Genomic DNA, 19483 nt, shown 5'->3' on the forward strand with positions numbered 1-19483 from the left:
AGGCGAAAGTCAAAATGGCGATGTTTAAAATTGGAGATCACCGGTCTGAGTAAGTGAGTGAGTGAGACGCGTGTATTTGGAGCTTGACACTGCATTTCTTTATTTTGATCGATCGACTTTCTAACGTTTCGCTATTTTGACTGTTCGACTTTTTGGTGTTTCAGTATTTCAACCTCAGTAATATTTGATCTTTCGTTATTATATTTTCAAAATTGTAAATTTTCACAGTATCACTGACCGTAGTAATTTATGAATCGAAAGAGTGATAGTCGAATTTTCGAAAGATCGATATTTTAGTTATCGTTCTATGGGCGATTGAAAACATTCTATTTTCGATGCAAACGTGCTGCTTCTCTAATAGTCTCTGTCTATCTGTCTCCATATTATCATTCGAAGTTTATAAACTCGAGATTATAGCTCTTCGAAATTTTAGTCATTCCAACATTTGATCCCCATCCAAAGAATGATAAAAACGAAGCAAGGACAGAGGAGCGCGCACGACGGTAGTTGATGAATTCGAGCAATGAAATTCCTCTGACGCAGAGTACTTACATGCGGGAAATATGAATATTCGAGATCGAAATTGTTGGTGACGTGTTTACGCAGAGCAGGTTGTTATAAAGCGCGTACAAAACGGCGGTGTGACGCGAGGCTAATCTACAATTGGGATATTTGTGAAATAGTATCATATTCGTAAGCACGTGTGCGCGCGCGCGAGCGTGTGTCCGTGCAATTTGTTACGTCTCGGGGCTTTATGAAGAAGCGAATTATCGTAATAATGATAAAAATAATAATGAAAAGCCCCGCACGTGGTCGCGGCGGCCGCGACTCTTCGTCCGCGATTCTACAGCGCACACTCGGCCGCGCTCGATTTCTCTTAATATTCATGCACGATTTGCGCCTTCGAGTTCTCGATTATTTACATTTTTTAATTCCTTCATTTGCTTTATTCGAGCGTAATTCAAAGAAAAGTTGAAAGAAGCAAATTGCCGCGATGTCACAAATCTGTAGACAAACCGCCGGCGCTCTTCATTTACAATTTATTCGCGTATGTATTATGATTATATATTTACAACACTCCCGTTCTCACTCCTATGTATTTATGCACCTTTCAATATAAATAGAAACCGCAGCGCGTTCGAGTATACGCACACATATTTTTCGCTCGCGTTTCTTCTCCTCGAAGTCCGCTAAAAACGAGAAAATTTCTCGAAGAGATTCGCCTATGTGTCATCCCGACAGAAATATCTTTACCTATGCACGCTTAAGCACACTCTTGACGAGATGAATCTCATCCTCCCCCCTGCCCGTGTGCCTCTCCGCAGTTTTCTTCTCCCGCCACATTTCCCCTGGCAAACGAGTCAGCTTTCTTCCATTTTTGATTCCTCGGGCCCACAGAGCTCTTTGTTTTATCCTCGTTTTTCTTTATCACTCCTTTTTTTATCTTTGCTCCAAATATTCGTGCCAAATTCATTTGCGAGCGGTTGAACTCGAGATTATTCGTTATTGTGGTCACTCTCGAACGAGTCGCATTTAATCTCCAATTTTGTTGGTCTATTCGCGTTCGAGTATCTTGCTTTTCGAGTCGTTTTTATATTTCAATTTGTTTGAGATCGTTTCGAGCGAATTTCGGCTCGCAAATATTGATTTTTCCAAGTCTCATCGGTTAATACCGAGTAATTGGGTTCGTTTGCCTCCGTTAATATAATTAACGTCGAAATAGTTGATCCGAAATAATTCGAGCAATTATCGCTCGCAGCTCGAAATCGCGCGGGCAGGCCGTGGTGTTTATCGCACGAATTTCTCGTAACGTTTTCCCCTGCGGCGAGACGATTGTTATAAAAGCTTCCCCTTTCTCCGAAGACTTCTCGTCGTGGTATCGAGCACCGCGAAACGTTTCTTAACATTAATTACTACTCGCTCGGGCGCGCGGGCAAAGAAGGCTACTCCCAAGTTTCGAACTGGCTCTCGGTTGATAACGCCTCCGGCTTCATCGTGCGCGATAAACTTTTCGTACGTATAATTCACAAAGTCGTTTCGTACATCCGCTGATATTGTAATTTCCATGCAGCAAGCATCGTAATTGCACGTGGAATCGTACCTGAGAGGAAAAGAAATTATTAAGTTTGGAGAGCACAGTTTTGGGGGGTCAAAACTGTTGCTGGGCTTTTCGAGCGAATTTCGCGGTTTTCAAATTCGCTGCAATTTTTGCGGGGAGTTTCATGCTCGCGCGGAGAATCGAATCGAGCGAATTCGACGGAGCGAACGTTCTTGCGGAAATTTATTTGTGCAAGTGCGGAAAGTGACGAATCTCTTCGACACTGACATTGCTCGTCGAGCGTTCAAATTATTATTGTGGCACGGAAAAAAGCGCATGAAAGAGAGAAATCTCGTAAGACTCCGCAAGGTAGAGAAAGCGTTGAGATATTAAAAGCTCATCTTACGCGGTCTACAGGTGACGATAAAACGTAAACATTGTTTCGCCTCGTTCTCCCTCTCTCCCTCCCACCTAATCTCTTTATCGGCGCGTGTTTGGCGGTATGCCAAACTCCAACGAATTGCAACTCGCATCTCCCGCGGATACAAGAGTGTGCATGACCCGCCGTTCGTTACTCCTTTTTCCTCCCCCCTCCTCCGGCCGCGCGCCCTCATCTTTTTATTTTGTCTCCTGCGCCGGCTCATTACATATTCGCGTAAATACGCCTCCAAGTTTCATTCGTTTTGCCGTGTAATTTCACATTTTTCGGCGCTTCCTGTTACTCCCGCGATTAATTTTGAGTGAAAATGGTGGCTTCGTTGACTGAATTCCTCCCCAAATTTAACTCGGGCTGCTTCGCTCAATCGCTCGGAATCTTCAATTTTCAAGCGTAATTCGAAGTTTGTTAGTTTGCGATGAAAAATTGATGATTTTTTTCACTTTTCCGTCGTTCCCGATCGTTCGAACAAAAAAGCTCTCTCCCCTCCGACTTTCAAGGAGTTTCCAAGAAAATGTCGAAGAAAGCATTTACTCGTGACTGCGTTGATTTTTCATGAGGAGAAACGTTTACGAGCAATGTTTGTGCGGATGCGTGCGTGTGCTACAAGTCGAAAAGTGGAGGGTTTATATAGTGCTATGGTCCGGTCCATTGAAGCCACCACACCACGTGGTTGGCATTTTGCCATTTTATTCGTGCTCCAAGCTCGGAAATCAGATTCGTAGATTCAACCTGGGAAGGCGGTCTTTTCTCTCCCTCCACTTTTTCTGCATTTTTCCTCCTTCCCCCCTCCAACGCTTTTTCCGCCGCTCGGTATCTCGATCTTTGTTCCTCCGCGCCTTCCAACTCGCACGGTTACGCTTATAATTGCGTATAATCCACGCCAACGATTTGCCTCGGCGTTTGGTAAACGGCCTGGCGGTGGTGCACTGCTCCAATGCCCCGGAACTCGGGCAGCTGTTTTATATCTGAAGAAATTAAACTGCACGTACTACTTTTCATTTCATAGTTGTATTATCACGCATGTAAAAGCAATTTGAAAGATAATTCTTGCAATAAAAACTTTGTGATGAGAGGATGATTATTTTCGAAAAATTAAAATAACACTTCTCAAAGGATCTCTGATGATGATGGACAAGTGATCGAACTTTTTGGGAAATCGGGGATATTTTTAGGTCCTTCAAATCGAGAGTGTCACTCAAAAATCATTCAAAATTCAGTTTTTATTCTTTTTGAGTGAAACGTATTTTTGATAGAAATAAATTCAAAGAAAAATTTATTGAAAGAAAAGTAAAAAGTACGCGTGAGCTAGTCAATAATTCGGGTCCAAATGCGATGATTTTGGTTCGGTAATTCGGTTGATTCGTACACGAGAAATTGTCGTAATTCAGTCCGATAAATTGAATAGATCCATCAAATTTTCGTCCAACAAGAGGGATTGAGTTCAACGAGCTATTTTTTTTCCTCACTCTTAATAATTCTTCACGCCGGATCCTCTCGAATTGGGGTAGCGAAAAAGGGATGACGCGGAAGTTTGCAAGCTTCGAGTCCAACGAAATGATGCGAAAAACCCTCCAATAATTCCAGCGTTTCTCGAATTTCGTTCCCTGTCGAATTTGCGATTCGTGGTTTTTCACCGATACTGCACCGATACTCGATGAAAAATAGGTGAATTACAAATGTTCTTTTCCTTCGTTTTTACGAGCCCGTCACTTAAACCTCACACTGTTCGAGCTGTCACACTTTTGTGAGAACCCCCAAGAGTGCCTTCAGAGACTCTTTCGTGATGCGCGAGTGCATCGCGCATTTGGGCAAGGGCCCCGGGAAACTGTGGCAAAACTAGCCTGTCGCGAGGCTACCACATTTAAACTGACAATGAGTTTCATTCGGTTGTGAGGAGGATCGGAAACTGAGAAAAACTGCCTCTGGCTGATGGACCGATCGATAAGCGTCCCCTCCGCGCACTCTCGCTCGCGAGATGACTTTCGGCATAAAAATAAGTATTTTTTTTATTAGGGGATAAAAAACCTCGCGAGGTTTTGCGCGCGGTGGTTCATGGCTGTTTATAAACCTTTCTTTTTATCATTTTTAAATTCGACGTTTCTTTCATAGATGCCTCGTTCACACAGTTTACCTCATCGCATTCATTCAAATCCTTTCACATTAAAAACACGAGCTTTTCCCCTTTTAATACTCCATTGAGTGCGACTCGAAACTCTTCTCCTTTGTATTCGTTTAAAGCCACTTTCGCCAGGGCTCGGACGACCTCATTTGTCAATTTATTTTTTATTCCCCCGTGCTCTTCTCCCACTGCTCGTTTGATTTTCCTCCTTCGAATTAACGAATGCGCGACATTAATCATTATTTCCTTCCGAGATAACCGATCGAGTTAACCCCGCACTAAACCGTGATTTGTTATTTTACTTTTTCAGAATCACGAGTACAGCGGCTACGGCGAGGAGCCCCGACGCAAGAGGTACGTTTTCCCATAAATTTTTCATGCCGCGATCGATGTGCTGGCCGCCCGCCCGCCCGCGCGCGCGAGCCACGCTCCGAACAAACATTCGTCGCACCAAATCGCTTCATAAAAAATCATTGCCCGGCCTCTCCTAATCTCGTTCTTTCTCCCGATTGCCAATCGCTCACGATTATCGACGCATCTCGAAGCGTGTGGAAAAATCAACTTCGCCGCAACGATTTAACGATCAGAATTTCGAAAGACGCGTACCATTAACTTTCCGATCGATCCCGCCCCCCGGTGCCGGGGGATATTGAATCAACGATCAAATTAATCACCGCACCGAAGCCCCTCGAATTATCTCTCACGATGCAAATACCTTAATCGACAAACTTCGAAACGTTTATTCTCAAATAAAATTCAACGAGGCAAAAAGACACTCGAATTTTAATATAAGACACAGTGCGTTGTTGTTTCGAAGTCGCCGCAAAAGAGACAGCCGGTTCAATCCTTTTATTATTAGACTTGGCTGATGCCGGACGATGGAAGGTAGACGAGGTCCGTTCCGCGTTAACTTAATTACCCGTTTGTATATATCGCTCCTTTATTTTTTATCCACAAATAAATGATGCGAGAAGGAGAAAAAAAGTGTTCGTCTCTCAGCAAATATTTCGCAGTTGCATTGTTAAAAATGATTGATTTTCAAACGAAATTATTAGACTCAGTAATTTTTTGCTTAGAAAAAACGTTCGGAAGATGAAATGAACATAGATTCGATAGCGCGCAAGTGTTTTTGTTCGCCATCGGAGCATCGAATAATGTATAAAATGGGGAGCCACTGTCACAGATAAAGGAGAAAAAATGATCGAATCTCTTGGCATTTTTCTCTCTCTCTTTTTATCGAGCACTCCACTTCGGCGAGTGCGGGAGTAGCGCGCCCGTTTTAATTAATCTCAGCTCGATTTTATGCCCGGGAAACGTTTTCGTTGCCGTCTCGAAGCGAGAGGCAGCGGGCGCGTTATCGGCAGCCAATTCCACGCTCCGCTGTCTCTCATTTTCTCCTCTCTTTCTCTACCGCCCGCACTCTTATTCTCACGTGAACCGTGGATATTCCTTCCTTCATTATAATTTCAATATGAGATACGCCGCGGAGCCCCCGCCGCCGGTTTACTTTTCCATTTCGGAGGCGGTTAACCGTTCGAACAACGTTTCATTTTCAACTAAATCCCAATCGCGCAATGCTCTTTTTCATCACTAATACTCTTCAACTTATTTCACAGGGAAGACAATAACAAGCCGAATCACGTGCTCTTGTTCACGATTATAAATCCGGTCTACCCAATCACTGTGGTGAGTATTTACATTTTTATTATTGAATTTTGTTCTCATGCTCGCGATTCGAAGGACGATATTACTGATTTTACGGTGTCGAATGTTTGCCACGGTTTGAGCTGTTTTTTTGCGCTGACGATCGACCGAGGGGACGACGAAAAATATATTCATTCCTGCGGATATTATTGTACGCTTTCAACAATATCTTTGTTCGAATCGTTTCATCGGTTGTCGAGGAGAGTTGCGGAGTTTTCTCTCCGTTCGCTGGTTTTCAATCTGCTCGATTTTTCACCCCGCCGGGAGCAAATTAAAGTTCGGCTTGCGTCCGCGGGGGACGAAGCGAAATGGTTTTGGGGAAAATTGAGACGGGGCTCGAAGACACGACCCGGAGAACCGGGGGCAATGGATGAGAACGTTTTTGCATATGGTCCAGGGATAAATTCTTTTCGCTCCCTTTTCTCCCTCGCTAACCTCGTTCCCTTTACTCCCCATTCTCTCTCCTCCGCACTTTCTTCGTTTCTTCATTTATTTGTTTCGCTTTTTTGCTTTCCCTCTTGTTTTTCTCCCATTTCTTCTTCCTCGTTTTCTCTATTTCTATCTTCATTACGCTTTCTCTTCGTTCGCCTCCCTTTTTTCTTCCTCATCTATTTTTTCCTCTCTCCTCTCTCTCTCTCTCTCTCTGTCTCTCTCTCCCTCGCTATCTTTCTCGCGCGTACGTACCAGTACCGACGTTGCGGTCTTCCAACTGCCCACTTTATTTCTGTTTTGCTCCAATAATAGATGGAGAGAGTCGAGCTCTCGATCCTCTCGGAGAATAGCGTTCTGTCCGTCTTTTTCACTCTCGTATGTGCGAGAACGTCTTCGCGAGCCCGCAACTCTGACCGAAGTGCTCCGAGACTTTCGACAAAATTCCCTCCAAACATTCTCTCTTTTCTCCCTTTGCCTCTATATTCGTCGAGCAAGATTGTTCGACTTCTTTCCCCTTGCTCCGTTCCTGTGCCCCCTCATTCTTCGCGACATACCCGAAGCTTCGTTCCCTCGTCTTATTCTTCTTCTTCTCTAACCACTTCACCTTCTTTCTCCCTCGCACTCTCGTAAACTAACCAATTAATCAACTCGAACGAGTTCTCTTCCACCTCGTCAATCACCGACGCACAAAAATCCCTGACACATTTTCAATCCTTTTCCTATTACATAATAATTTCGGGCCCGCCGAATACAGCGGATTCGACGAACATCGTATTTTCAAATTCGTCGTAATTAGCTTGCCCGAGGTTTTATTTTCAACTCTTTTATACACTTCCTCGTCGGCGGTGCGATTGGGAGAAAACGCGGGGCCGATCAGCCCGCAACTCACCCCTCGCCGTGCCTTCGTCAAGCTCTTTCGTCCAATGAGAAAAATCCCTGGAACGTGAAATGTCGTTACAGTGATTTTCCATCCTCCTTGGAGCCGATTAAATCTTCGAAATCTCATGACGCGGAGAATCGTCATTGTTTTCATGATTTTTCATCTTCCCTCTACTTTCGTGACACAGCTGAAGGATTTTCGAAAGTTTCGCGAGCAACGAAATGTGCCCAGGTGTATCGCCCGCTGCGGGGACACTTCTCAACGATTTCTCGTTCGTGTCTTCGATTTGGCCGATTATTCGATTCCCGAGCATGAATTTAACATGACCCCTCGTCGTTGCGCCGGCATTATCGATGATTTTGTACACAGGGCAGATCTATAGATGTAGGTGCTGGAGGGACGAAGGTTCTCGTTGCCCGGATTCATGATAAATTTTCCATTCCCCGCGATTCCGAATTCAACGCGCGTATACTTTTTACGTGCGCTGCTCGTATAGCGGGCTGCGTGTTGCTGCTTCAGGAAGAAACCATTTTTCTCTTTCTTTTTTTTATACTTCAAGTAGACACAGAGCTGCGGATCTGGCCGGCAGGATTATCGTTACTTTCGCGTCGTCCATTTGCTCCCGGTAATTATTGCGCGCGAATGTGAGAGCTCGTAAAAAAATGTGTGCGTCCGTCCTGTAACCGCGCTAGGTCGTAAGAACTTTTATGATTTTTCTGCAAAAGTACAACTGGAGAAATGGGAGAAAAAACTCCCGAGCGGAGGCAGCGGCGTTCGAAATTCCGTCGACACTTTAGCGACGAACGAAAATCCATTTTCTCTCTATTTTGGAGCTCCCAATTGCACATTCCAATCAAATTAATTCCTCGGAAATGAACGAGCTCGCGTTGTACGCTCGAGTGTACCAGCGGAGTGTGTGAAAAGTGTGCTCCGTTCGAGCACTTCCTGATTCTATAATTAACGATGGATTTTAAAATGCCAAAGACTCTACCACCGTCCTCACGTTTCTTGCATTAAAATTCGAGAGAGCTGAACTTACGCGCGAATCTCACGTAACTCGCGCATAAACTCGTACGGACACGAGAAGCCCGAGTGCTAACGTATATGTGTTGAGACTACTTTTTTCTTTCAAGTGACACGACTGCGAGGGAGAAACGACTGGCACTAGCTCCCGTTTGTACAACCGGAGAGGCAAAAGCTCCATTGTCGCTATTTCCCCGGTGAAAACTTGAAAATTCTCGGGTGGAAATCCTCGTTACGTGATTTTGTTACTATGTTTTTCTCTTCCTTTCATTTTTCTCGTTTCTTATGTCCTCGCGTGCTGCTGCTCTTCGACAAAGAAAAAACGATTCCTCTCCAACTCGGGCAAGCCTTCTTTCTCTCTTTTCCATTATCCCGGCGCTATTTTTTCCTCCGAAACGTAGAGGATCGAGAATATTTTAAATCCGATTCGCTCGAACGTTCCCGCTCCGCGAAATCACCGAATGGAATTCTCAAAGAGCACCGAATTAACAATGCCTGATAAATATTGAGAAACCGATTGTAATATGAAAATCTCGTCGCGGTGAATTATAATTCGAAGGCTAATTGAGCTCGTTCCCACATTTCAAGTGGGATCGAACGCATGCGTGCTCGCCGACACGGATTCAATTCGAGACAAACATGAAAATTTCATGAGTCAAGCTCATTTCTGTTTTTCCAACTTTTTTCGTTTTGACCGGGACGCGCCTTATTCATGGAAAATCGTATCCGTTTTGCGTATGAATTCGCGAATGCATGAGCTTTTGAACTTATTTTCTCATAACCGAGAACGTGAGTCGATCGTGACTCAGAAAAAGATTTGAAGGTTGAATTAAAAATGGATTTTTATGTCGAAGTTTCTCCCGCCTCGATTACGCCTCATTTTCCTTTCGCTTTCGACTCGACTCGTTCGAGCAATTTTATCACAATTTTTAAACGCCATCGTAAAATCTTATTTACGTTTTCTCATTCGGAACAATTGTCCCGATCCTCAAATTCGGGAATTCGAGGAGGGAGAATTCAAAAGTTATTGCCACAAATTTTTTATTTTCGAGTGAAAAAACTGGCAGAAAAGTGCCTCGTCACGGCAGATTCAAAATTTGTGCAAACCTTTCGAAAAAACTTGAAACGAATTCTTCATCGAGGCTTGTTTCACGTCGTCGCCAAAAACGATGCCGTCGGACTCGAACCTTTTCGTTGGTATCGCAAATTCGAGTGTCGTAAAAAGCTGCTTAATTTCATTCGAAACGAATCCTCGTCGCAGCCCGCAATGAGGAAAAGTAGCTCGGGATTTTTCGTTGATTTTAAAAACTGGCCTTGTCGTCGTTAAAATGATTTCTGTAATAAAATCCTCTCGAAATCGAGTTCGCTCCAAGCGCTTTGAATCCACATAAATATTTACATTTATTATTCAATTATTAACCTTTGAATGAACATTTGATCTGTGAATATATACGAATACTCGCGGGAGTGCGGATAGCGAAGTTTGATCTCGAATGTTTCTGCGCGCTCGATCGGCGTGCACACTTACCGTTCCTCTGATTTATTCGAGCCCCGCGTGGAAAAGGGCTCGTGCTCTTTCACGAGCGATTTCTGCTGCACGGCCGCAGCTACAGGCGCAGGCAGACTCGGTGCGCCGAGAAGAAAACGCGGATGAGGTACTTTCCGCTCGCGTCGAGGAGGATAGAAAGAGAAAAAAGTTGAAACTAAAAGGAGGAGAGAGAGCCGAGCGCGCGCGCGCGCGCGCGAGAGAGAGTCTTGAATCGTTCTTGTGGTGGACGAATCGAGTCACGACTTTTGCGAGAAAGTATAAGAGAAAGAAAAGAAAGAGCAGATAGGCGGACAAAAGAAGAGGAACACGTTCTTCTCTCGTAGCCTCTACCGGGTCGCGACGTTTCGTTCACCTTTTCTTGCTCATCGCCTCTCGCTCCATACCGGGTGTCCAAAGATCTCCAGCCACTTATTCCTCCTCCCTCGCGCTCTCGAGATTCATCTCCAAACTCGTTTCCACCCCTTCGTTGTTCGAGCGAACTCTTTGTTACGAACTTTGCGCTCGGCCTGCGTACGCCAGCAGGCTGAGTTTGTTCCAACCGGAAAATTAGTTTAATTCATTAATCCTTTCTCCGTACAAACCTGCAAGGGACAGCTTCGTAAATAGATCGGTGCTTCGTTCCGTGTACGAAAATTTTCATCCTCTTTAACCTCGCGCGAAAGGCAGCGATCGTGGATTCAGAAATTTTCACTCATTACTCAGCGTTTTAGAAGTTTTCATATTCTCGAAAAACAATAAATTTTTATTTGATTATTTCGATTTATTAATTCCCTTTTAATTTATCGTTTTTTTTTAATTTAATAAAATATAATAATAATAAATGAAAATAAATATACAAAATTTAATTTCATTTGTATTCGAACGAGGAAATACAATTACCCAATTATTCGTGTTTTACTCCTGCGTCGATAGCCGATCCGAATAAATTCTGGATTTAGCCCAACTTGTGTCAATTATTATTTCACGTTGAAAGTTGTTTAGTACTTCTCATTGAACATTATTGTGCCGTCGCCGTTCGCCTCGATGAGACCCTCCACCGTTGTCGCGTTATCACGAAGCGCTCGCACCGCGGTCCCACTTTTCCCTCTCCCCAACTTCGGCAGCCGTGGGTGCGCGCGGCGTCACTCTTCGTGATAAGCAGCCACGGGGTCACGGTTTAGTCAGAACGGCGCGAGTGCTCGGAAGAAGCGGGCGCAATCACCGCGGATCACCGCAAATCAGGAGCTCAACGCGTCAACCATTTTATTTTCCCGCAATCGCAATTACTCCATAATCGAGGCGTGATCGAGATTTTTTTTCACCTCTTTCGTACGAAGACTGAGACAAGAAAATGATTTAGCAAAATGTGCGAGAAATTTGGACGATAAACCTGCTGAAATTTGCTCCTCCGCTGGCAGAGAGTCAGTCGACGTGCGGCTGGGAGGTGTGTGTCACCCATCCGAGTATTGGCCTCCCTCGAGGCTGCTCGACTCCGAAGATCGGCTGCGCCACACAGCTGAGATTTTTCCAACTCTGAATACTCTTACGAGCACTTTTATTATTCCCTCGCATCTAAATGCGTTGTATAGCTGTGTCTGTCCTAACGCGAGTGTAGATATCGATATATCGTAACTCGGCGAGAAGCTCGTGTCGCTGGCCGATAAACGTCAGCGAAGCGGAGCAAATAATACAACTGTTGCTGGCCCACCGATCACTCCGTATGTTTGTATATACGAGCGTGTAACTACAGAGTACATAAAATTGCAGACCACAAAAGCCGGTGAATCGTACGAGCATTTCTAATGGGAAAGTAAGATAGAAAAAACATCGAAAATGTGCAAAATGGATGAATTTATATGGCTTGGCCTTTAACGAGCTTTTAAGGGGATTTACGGAATGAATTATTCGATTTAGAGACCGTTTGATTTATGCAGTGTTGAAAAGTCTTGGAGGGGGATGGTGCGAGCGGTGAAGGAGAGTAAATAAAATGGCTGGAGAGGCCAATAAATAAATAAATAAAGTCACTTTATTCGTCTTTGTTGACGAAAAAATAGCTCCGACGTCGAGCAATCGATCGATGCGTTTATACGATTTCGAAACGAGCTGCAAGCTCGTCTGCTCTCTCTTCGTGATTCCCTGGCCACTTTCAACTTATTTTTCACCCCCGTGTGCTCTCGCCTCTCTTTCGATTTTGTCTCTTTTTCGTCAGGAAACCGCGTCCACTCTCGTCGCATCCTCGAACGGCTCTCATTCAGTTCCGGGCGGAATAGTCGCCGAGCGAGAACGAGGTCGGTAACGCGCCCGATGGCCGTGTGTCCTATAGGGTCGGAATTAAACAAAAAAGGGGAGAGAAAAAAAGCAAGGAATGATGAAAAAGGGAGTGAGAGTATCGAATTGGGTTTCCCGTCAGAGAACTACTCCGCGTTCGGTCAGCCTTTTTAAAGTTCCACGATCTTTTGCCTCGCTCCGGAAGCGTGTATTAGTGAAGCCATGCAGGACCAAAACGAATGAAACTTTTCGTCGTTTTTCATTTTGTACAGCGCGCTTTTGAAATGCAGTGAGTTTTTTTTCGCTCAACTGCAGAAGTTGAGCGGTGAGCTTCGTGAACGGAAACTCCGACGCGCGTTTCCACTATCGCGCGCGTTACGAAATGTCGCAGAAAAATGATCCTCCTGGCCCTTTTTTCCTCGAACAGAGATGAAAAAATGTATGCGGAGAAGAGCAACAAAGCATCGTACTCCGGGGGGGCACTGTGTGCAGGAAAATGGCTAATGCAAAATGCTCGAGAGCTGCTGATACCGCCAGTGCGACGAGCTCCGAGAAAGAATATCGCGAAGATGAGGAAGAAAAATGGTTCCATCAAGTTGACTCTTTTTTTATCGCTCCTCAGCCACCGTAACTGCATTTTTTCTTTCATCACCGTTCCTCCTCTCCTCGTCCTAAAATTTTTCTCACGCGGTTCACATCTTTACCCAGGCCCATGAAAAAACAAGACTGTCCATAAAAAGAATGAAGCACCGTTTTTACGCTCCGACACTTCGTTTTCGATCCGCCCTCGCGCGCTGTCGATCCTCGTCGAGCCTCGACCACTTGATCAGCAATCTTTCAAACTTTTCCCTATATGAAGAGACTGACGTAAAAGCGAAGAAGCGATTAGCATGCCCGAAACTAATCGAGGCACGCCTCTGCGGAATTAATCGCTTTTTTCTCAGTCTTCCAAAGTGTCCGCTCCAGAAATCGAGAAGGAGCTATCGGAGAACGGATTTTCTCATTCAATTATTATTCGAGATGACAAGGAGACTCCGAGGCGCAGATTTTCGGGCACAAAGACAAATATTTTACTTTAGAATTATTCTAGTTTATTTTTCACTCTTTCCTTATTTTTTCTTTCATTTTCCATCGCACTTGGCACATTTCCTATGCAAATTCCTCGCCAGTCCTTGGCGATGGAAATTAGATCGCTATATATAAATTGTTTCAGGTTAAATTCTCAGTCAAAAGCCTGTATATATCTCAATTCTCTTTCACCGCGCTGCTGGGCGTTCGTGGTGGCTCTGTGTGCTTTCGTCTCTTCGGTGTGCGTATGTTTTGGACCACACAGAGTACAAACGAGTCGAGCTGCTTCGCAGCAGTGATGCATTAATCGTTTGAAATATATTGGACATTTGTGTTATGACAAACTCGTCCAGAAGATCTTCTATATCAAAGACGACGAGAAAGTTCTTCGCTGCGCCTCGTTTCCGTGGATCGCGTTCTTTGGATTCTCGAAGCGAGAGAACCGGCGAGGGGAACGCGGAGATGGAGAGAGCAAGAGAGAGAGAGAGAGAGAGAGCGAAGAGGGCTGCGGAAAGTCGTATTGTTTCGTTCGAACGATGCCGAGGAGTCGGTGAAAAGCAAAAAAAATGTACAAAGAACGTGCGTGAACAAGAAAAAAAACTGGTTTGCAACGTTCGAGCCCAACGAAATGAAGGAAAGAAACATTTGTAATCGACCAATTTTTGGCAAACTTCAGCGTCGTAGAAAAATATGGTATTTTTGATTTTTCAAAGCCCCGAAAAGTCCAAATCGAAGAATTTTGAAACGAAATCCTTGAATCCTGACGTGGAAGCCTTTAGAGGCGAAAAGCACTGAGATTTTATTTACGACGACGTTATTTTTTCGCCTTTTTTTGTCGTAAGGAGTGGAAGATAAAAAGAAGGAGGAAAATTTATAAGCTCAGCAAAGTTTCACGAGCTTCTTGTTTCAAAGATCCTCCAGGCACCGTTTTTTCCTCCATTTTTTGTCTTTTTCATTCTCCCGACACGCCACGATTCGCCACGATTCCTTTACGCGAAATTGCACCGGCGAAACTTCATTCTCATACACTGTATCTGAACTCTATTCAAGCGATTCTCTCTTTCTCTCACTTTTATCACTCGTTCTCCTCCCGCCGACATTTCCTTCCAGATGCTAAATTTTTCACGGCCCTCGTCTCGTACGAAATAATATTCAACTTTTATTATGACGTCTATCGTATTTTCTATACGTAACACGCTCATCGATTCTTCGATTTTCGATGAAACGCTTTGTTCACGGAACGAAACTGCGTGCGGTAAGAAGCGGGAAGAGCTCAGGGCTCGGAGCGTGGAGGAGAAAGAACATAAATTTCACTGAAAATACTCGCAAATTCATGGCAATGTTTACAATCGCATGATACGCGATAAGCCCTTAAAAAGTGAATGCGGACAGAGTTTTATTCGTAATTCCTGCCTGCGCTTGTTATGGAACTTCATTTGTAACGACAGTGTGCGATTCTACACATTAGTCCACGTGCGATGAATGGGCTGGAAACTCGAGATGATAAAGTTTAGTGCGAGACACGCGTTCTCATCGATTCGTTGTACAAATGTATGAGTTGTGTATATGGAGCATTTGGTGGAACAGCCGTTTCTGAAAGGAATTTCAAACCGAATCCGACCAGAAGCTGCAGGCCGTGTAGGAAAAAAGCTCTGAATTCATCCCCTTTTTTTTTTATTTTCAATGCTATCGGAAAATCCGAGGGAAAACTCGATTCGCGTAACCCGAAGCTTTTCGGTCTGATTCTGAATGACTCTTTGGTTTGATTGTTTAGCTCGTATCGCGTTCTGTGTTTGTGTGTGTTTTGTCAACGCGTAGACTGAACGATGATGCATAAAAAAACGTGCATTATTTACGGGTCGAATAAAAATAAAAGCGTTGAATTTCGTCACGAAATTGGCTGCGTAAAAGTTTATTTCGTCATATTATTTCGAGACTCGTAACATCGAATTTTCGCTTTTTTCAAACCGTTCTCAGGGCCAGTCGCAACTGGGTTTTCTCCTTTTCAATTGACCGTTTTTTTTCTGATTGCGAGTCGATTCGTTTTTCCGTATTTTTAATAGAAATAGGCCAATTTAATTATAAAAGTGCACTGATGCGATTGTGCATCGATCGCGCTTATTTTCCTCGAGGTAACTCGATAAACGGGAATTTTGTGGGTCAAAAACACCTCAAATGAATAGCAATCGGCGGAAAATGGCGAATCGCGCGCGCGCGCGATCTCGATTTGCGTGTTTTTAAATTTCTGGTCAATTGATATTTAGGACACTTTCCTCGATGAATTTATCGCTGTTCGCTCGCCAGTGCGCATTGAGAATTCACGATAATGACGAAAGGGCGCCCGACGCGGAGGGCAACGCGTGGGCGGGATTGTCGAGAAATTAATCGATCGATATTTGCCAGCGGGATCAGACCGAACGCATTTGATCGCTCGGTGCTTCGGGCTCCTCTCACTCTCTCGCTCTCTCCCTCTGAAGCAAAGCGTTCGGTGCCGGGCAATATCGACAGTTCCGGACCTAATCCCTTGCTCTCGATGGACGTGCCAATCGTACAGTAGAAAACCTCATAATTTTATCCTCAATAAAAATTCATCATTTTAACGACGCTGAAAATTCGAAAATCTCAGAATCTTCGATAACGAGAATTCAAAAATATACTTTCCACTTATAAAAATCGTTCGTCGTTAATTCAAATTCGATCGCCAGAGTCGAATCAGCGCTCGAAATAAACTTCAAATTAGTCCACAGTCGAAGAAAAGATCAAGAAACGAACATTTATTTTCAGTTCCGACTATACCACTAAATTTCCCACATTGACGTCAACCAACACCGAGTGAGAGCCAAATAAATGCTCTTTTCTATGGGAGCAACAGTTTTAAAAAGTTTCCCTTGCGAGGCGTGCTACAGTATTCGCATGTACGATTTTACGTACGATGTATACGGCACACAGAGAATTCGATGCTGTATGCAAGGCTCTCGTACACGAGTATTTTAGGATTAGAGGACGACAGGATTGTGTACATCTATTGTGTATGTACAGAGTATGTGCACGCACGTATGTATTGGATGTCGAAGGCACGATTCTATGAACACAAATCTTACGATAGGGTAGCGCCAAGGCTTTTGAAAATGAATGAGAGCTTCATGGATTTTGGATACGTGTTGATGCATAATAAACTCGACCCACGTATGAAAAAACTTGTCACGGGAACGCAGATAAGATACACGGCTCTCGTGTGAGATAAGAAGTTGAGAAATCGAATAGAAAAATGAAATTCATCGATAACGAAACCGCGATTACGGGATTGAAATTAACACTCGAATTCCCTTTCCCTCAATACACGGTGTGATTTATTATGTAATGAGACTCGTTCTCTCAATCACATTTTGCAATTACTCCGTGGTGCAAAGTTCGCAGCCTTTTGATCGACCTTCTATCGCATCGAAAACGATCGTCTCGTTTTCGAAATTTTTCATTACTCCGCGATCACCGTTACGTAGCGCTCATCGCCGTACATACGGAGAAAACGGATTCGCCTTGTATAGTCCGAGGAATATATTATTTTTCAAGAATTTTCAATGTAATTGGCCACCGCGATTACAAACAGCACAGTATTTTTTGAATTCTCCAATTCTTCGTCTCTTCGATTCTAAACAGGTTTATGCATGTGCACAGCGAAAAATGATGCCCGCGTGAGAACTATATTTCGTTTTGTTATTTTCGAGTGTCATTCATCGTGTCAGACTAGCACTTCAGGAGGGTGAATCGCGACGATACAATGTTGCCATGTTAAAAATATTAAGAATTTCAAAATGATAAGAATTTAATAAAATTTGATAAATGTATTCTTTAAAAATATATAAGACAATATAAAGTGTTTTAGACTTTTCTACCACATACAGCTCTCGAGTAATTGAACACTAAAGTTCACGTGTATAAGCATAGAGTTTACACATATACAGTTATACATCTCGTGCATAAGAAGTTCGATTTAACGCTCAATTGTTCGATAACCATGTGGTAAAGAAATTTGAAAAAATTGTATTTTTATACTTGATGCCGAAGAATGTTATGCACCAAATTTCATGAAATTCTGATTATTTTGATTTCGTGATCCACCCTGTTTAATGATAAGTGGAAATTTGTTGTAAATCACAAATTTTGACTGTCGACATAGTAAATTCTATGATAAATACACGAATGACATCGAATGCGTGTGACATTTTGCCATACATATAGTTCTTTTTTCTGGATTGCCCGAGCATACTTAACAATATAAACATTTGAAGTGACTGAAAAGATTTTTTACTGTGCTTATAGAGAAAAAGAGTGAGTCGAGTCTTTTGAATAAAAGGTATGGGTATATTGGTCTTTTTACTATGGTGAATAGAACAATTCTTATTACTGCGCTCTTCCAATTGATGCTGCAATCCAGTGCGTATATATATGAGACACTGTATTCCCAGATGACACTGAAGTTTGCAACGTTGAGGTCGATCGAAATGATGTGAAAAAACTCTTCAACAGTTCCAGTAATTTTTCAATTCTGTTAGCTGCTTAATTTGGAATTCGTAGTTTTTCATTCTACACTATAATGATTCGTGAAATAAAAAGTGAATTTCGTTGGACTCCAACGTTGCAAACTTCAGCTTTGTATTCCTAGTTCATTCCTACAGAATTTTCGGCCCCGTTTTCTCCGTGTAGAGATCGGAAACGTGCAGCGTGGTTAGTAACTAATCCGGTATGATCGCAGCGTGAAAAGTGATATCGAAGTCTCGTGCTCCGCACCGATGTTTCGATTTCCGATGTTTTCATTGTCGTTCCATAGTTCAAAACGGACCAACATTCATTCGATCACTGGGTTATCGCTACAAAAACCCGAGAGGAGCCTGACCTATTTTCGTTGATTGGATTTGCGTTGAGAATGTTACACCATAAAACAAAATATCGTTCCATTTCAATCGAAAGCTTCAATATTCGGGTATGAATAAAAAGACAGCAAAAAAGCAATGAATCTTGAGATCCTACGTCGCGTAGGCTGTTCGTTCGTGAGCGAGTCTGGAACAGGAGGAAACGAAAAGGCAAAAACAGGAAATTTTTATTTGTGAAGAATGTTGAAGGTCTCGGATTGCAGAATCGTACATCGAAATGTACTTCCCTTGCGAAGTTTCCGTGTACTCGAGTCCCTCTTGCTCTCGCTTTCTCCATGTATGTACATACTCGTAAATAAGAAGGAGATGCGTTTATATATGCACATGTATGATATAGACGTTAATCCTCCGGATGGACAGTGCAATGGACAATGGAACTGGGCTTGGTGCTCGTACGTTTAGTGCATCTATACATAATCTGCACTGTCGGAGATTAGACCGGAAATACTAGAGAAAGAGAGGGCGAGAGACGGGGGGGGGGGGAGGGGGAGGAGGAGGATGGACAGAGATAAAGTTTGAATCCGGATTTACGAAAACCTTTGGTTGCATTCCGTTCTGTACTCGACTGTTTGTTCTCTCCGTTGTTCTCCCTTATTCGCTCCTCGACGTATATTACCTCATTCGGGAGCAATTTCGCCCTTGGCTATGCCCTATGAAAAAGCGAGAGATCGAGAGGGAGAAAGGAGTTGTTCAGTGACAAGTGGAGGTGGACTTTATATAGGACGAAAAGGACGAGAATGAGGAGATTCAAAATCCACACAACACTGGCAAAACGCAACCGTAACAGGTCCGGCTTATCGCATTCTCAAAGTTAATGCTCAAGTTTACGAGAAGCAGAAGAGACCTAATTCCTTTGGAGCGAGAGAAAGGAATGGAGGGAGAAAGAAAGAGCTGGCGAAAGGGAGGATCAAAAGCCAAATGACGTGGAGCAGAAAATAACTCTCTAATCCTTAAGCTCCTCTTTTTATCTTTTTATTCTTCCTCACTCTCCAGTTTTTTCCCCACTCACACACTTTCTCTGTCCGCGCGGTAAAAAGCCCGTCGCTGACAACC

The 19483-nt window shown here is 43.5% G+C and overlaps 1 protein-coding gene across 3 annotated transcripts in view; it reads left to right on the top strand.

Moving 5' to 3' along the window:
* Window positions 1-19483, top strand: part of LOC122414008 (heterogeneous nuclear ribonucleoprotein L) — a 77244-nt gene that overhangs the window by 6683 nt on the left and 51078 nt on the right. For all 3 annotated transcript variants that reach the window (XR_006261680.1, XM_043424749.1, XM_043424750.1), the window contains exons 2-3: window positions 4907-4950; window positions 6213-6282. Coding sequence is in view for 2 of the 3 variants with exons in the window: in XM_043424749.1 (XP_043280684.1) it covers window positions 4907-4950; window positions 6213-6282 (114 nt within the window). In the remaining variant the exon portion in view is untranslated. The remainder of the gene's footprint in view (window positions 1-4906; window positions 4951-6212; window positions 6283-19483) is intronic.

The sequence above is a fragment of the Venturia canescens genome, chromosome 7 (assembly GCF_019457755.1).
Source record: "Venturia canescens isolate UGA chromosome 7, ASM1945775v1, whole genome shotgun sequence".
Classification (NCBI taxonomy): Eukaryota; Metazoa; Arthropoda; class Insecta; order Hymenoptera; family Ichneumonidae; genus Venturia; species Venturia canescens.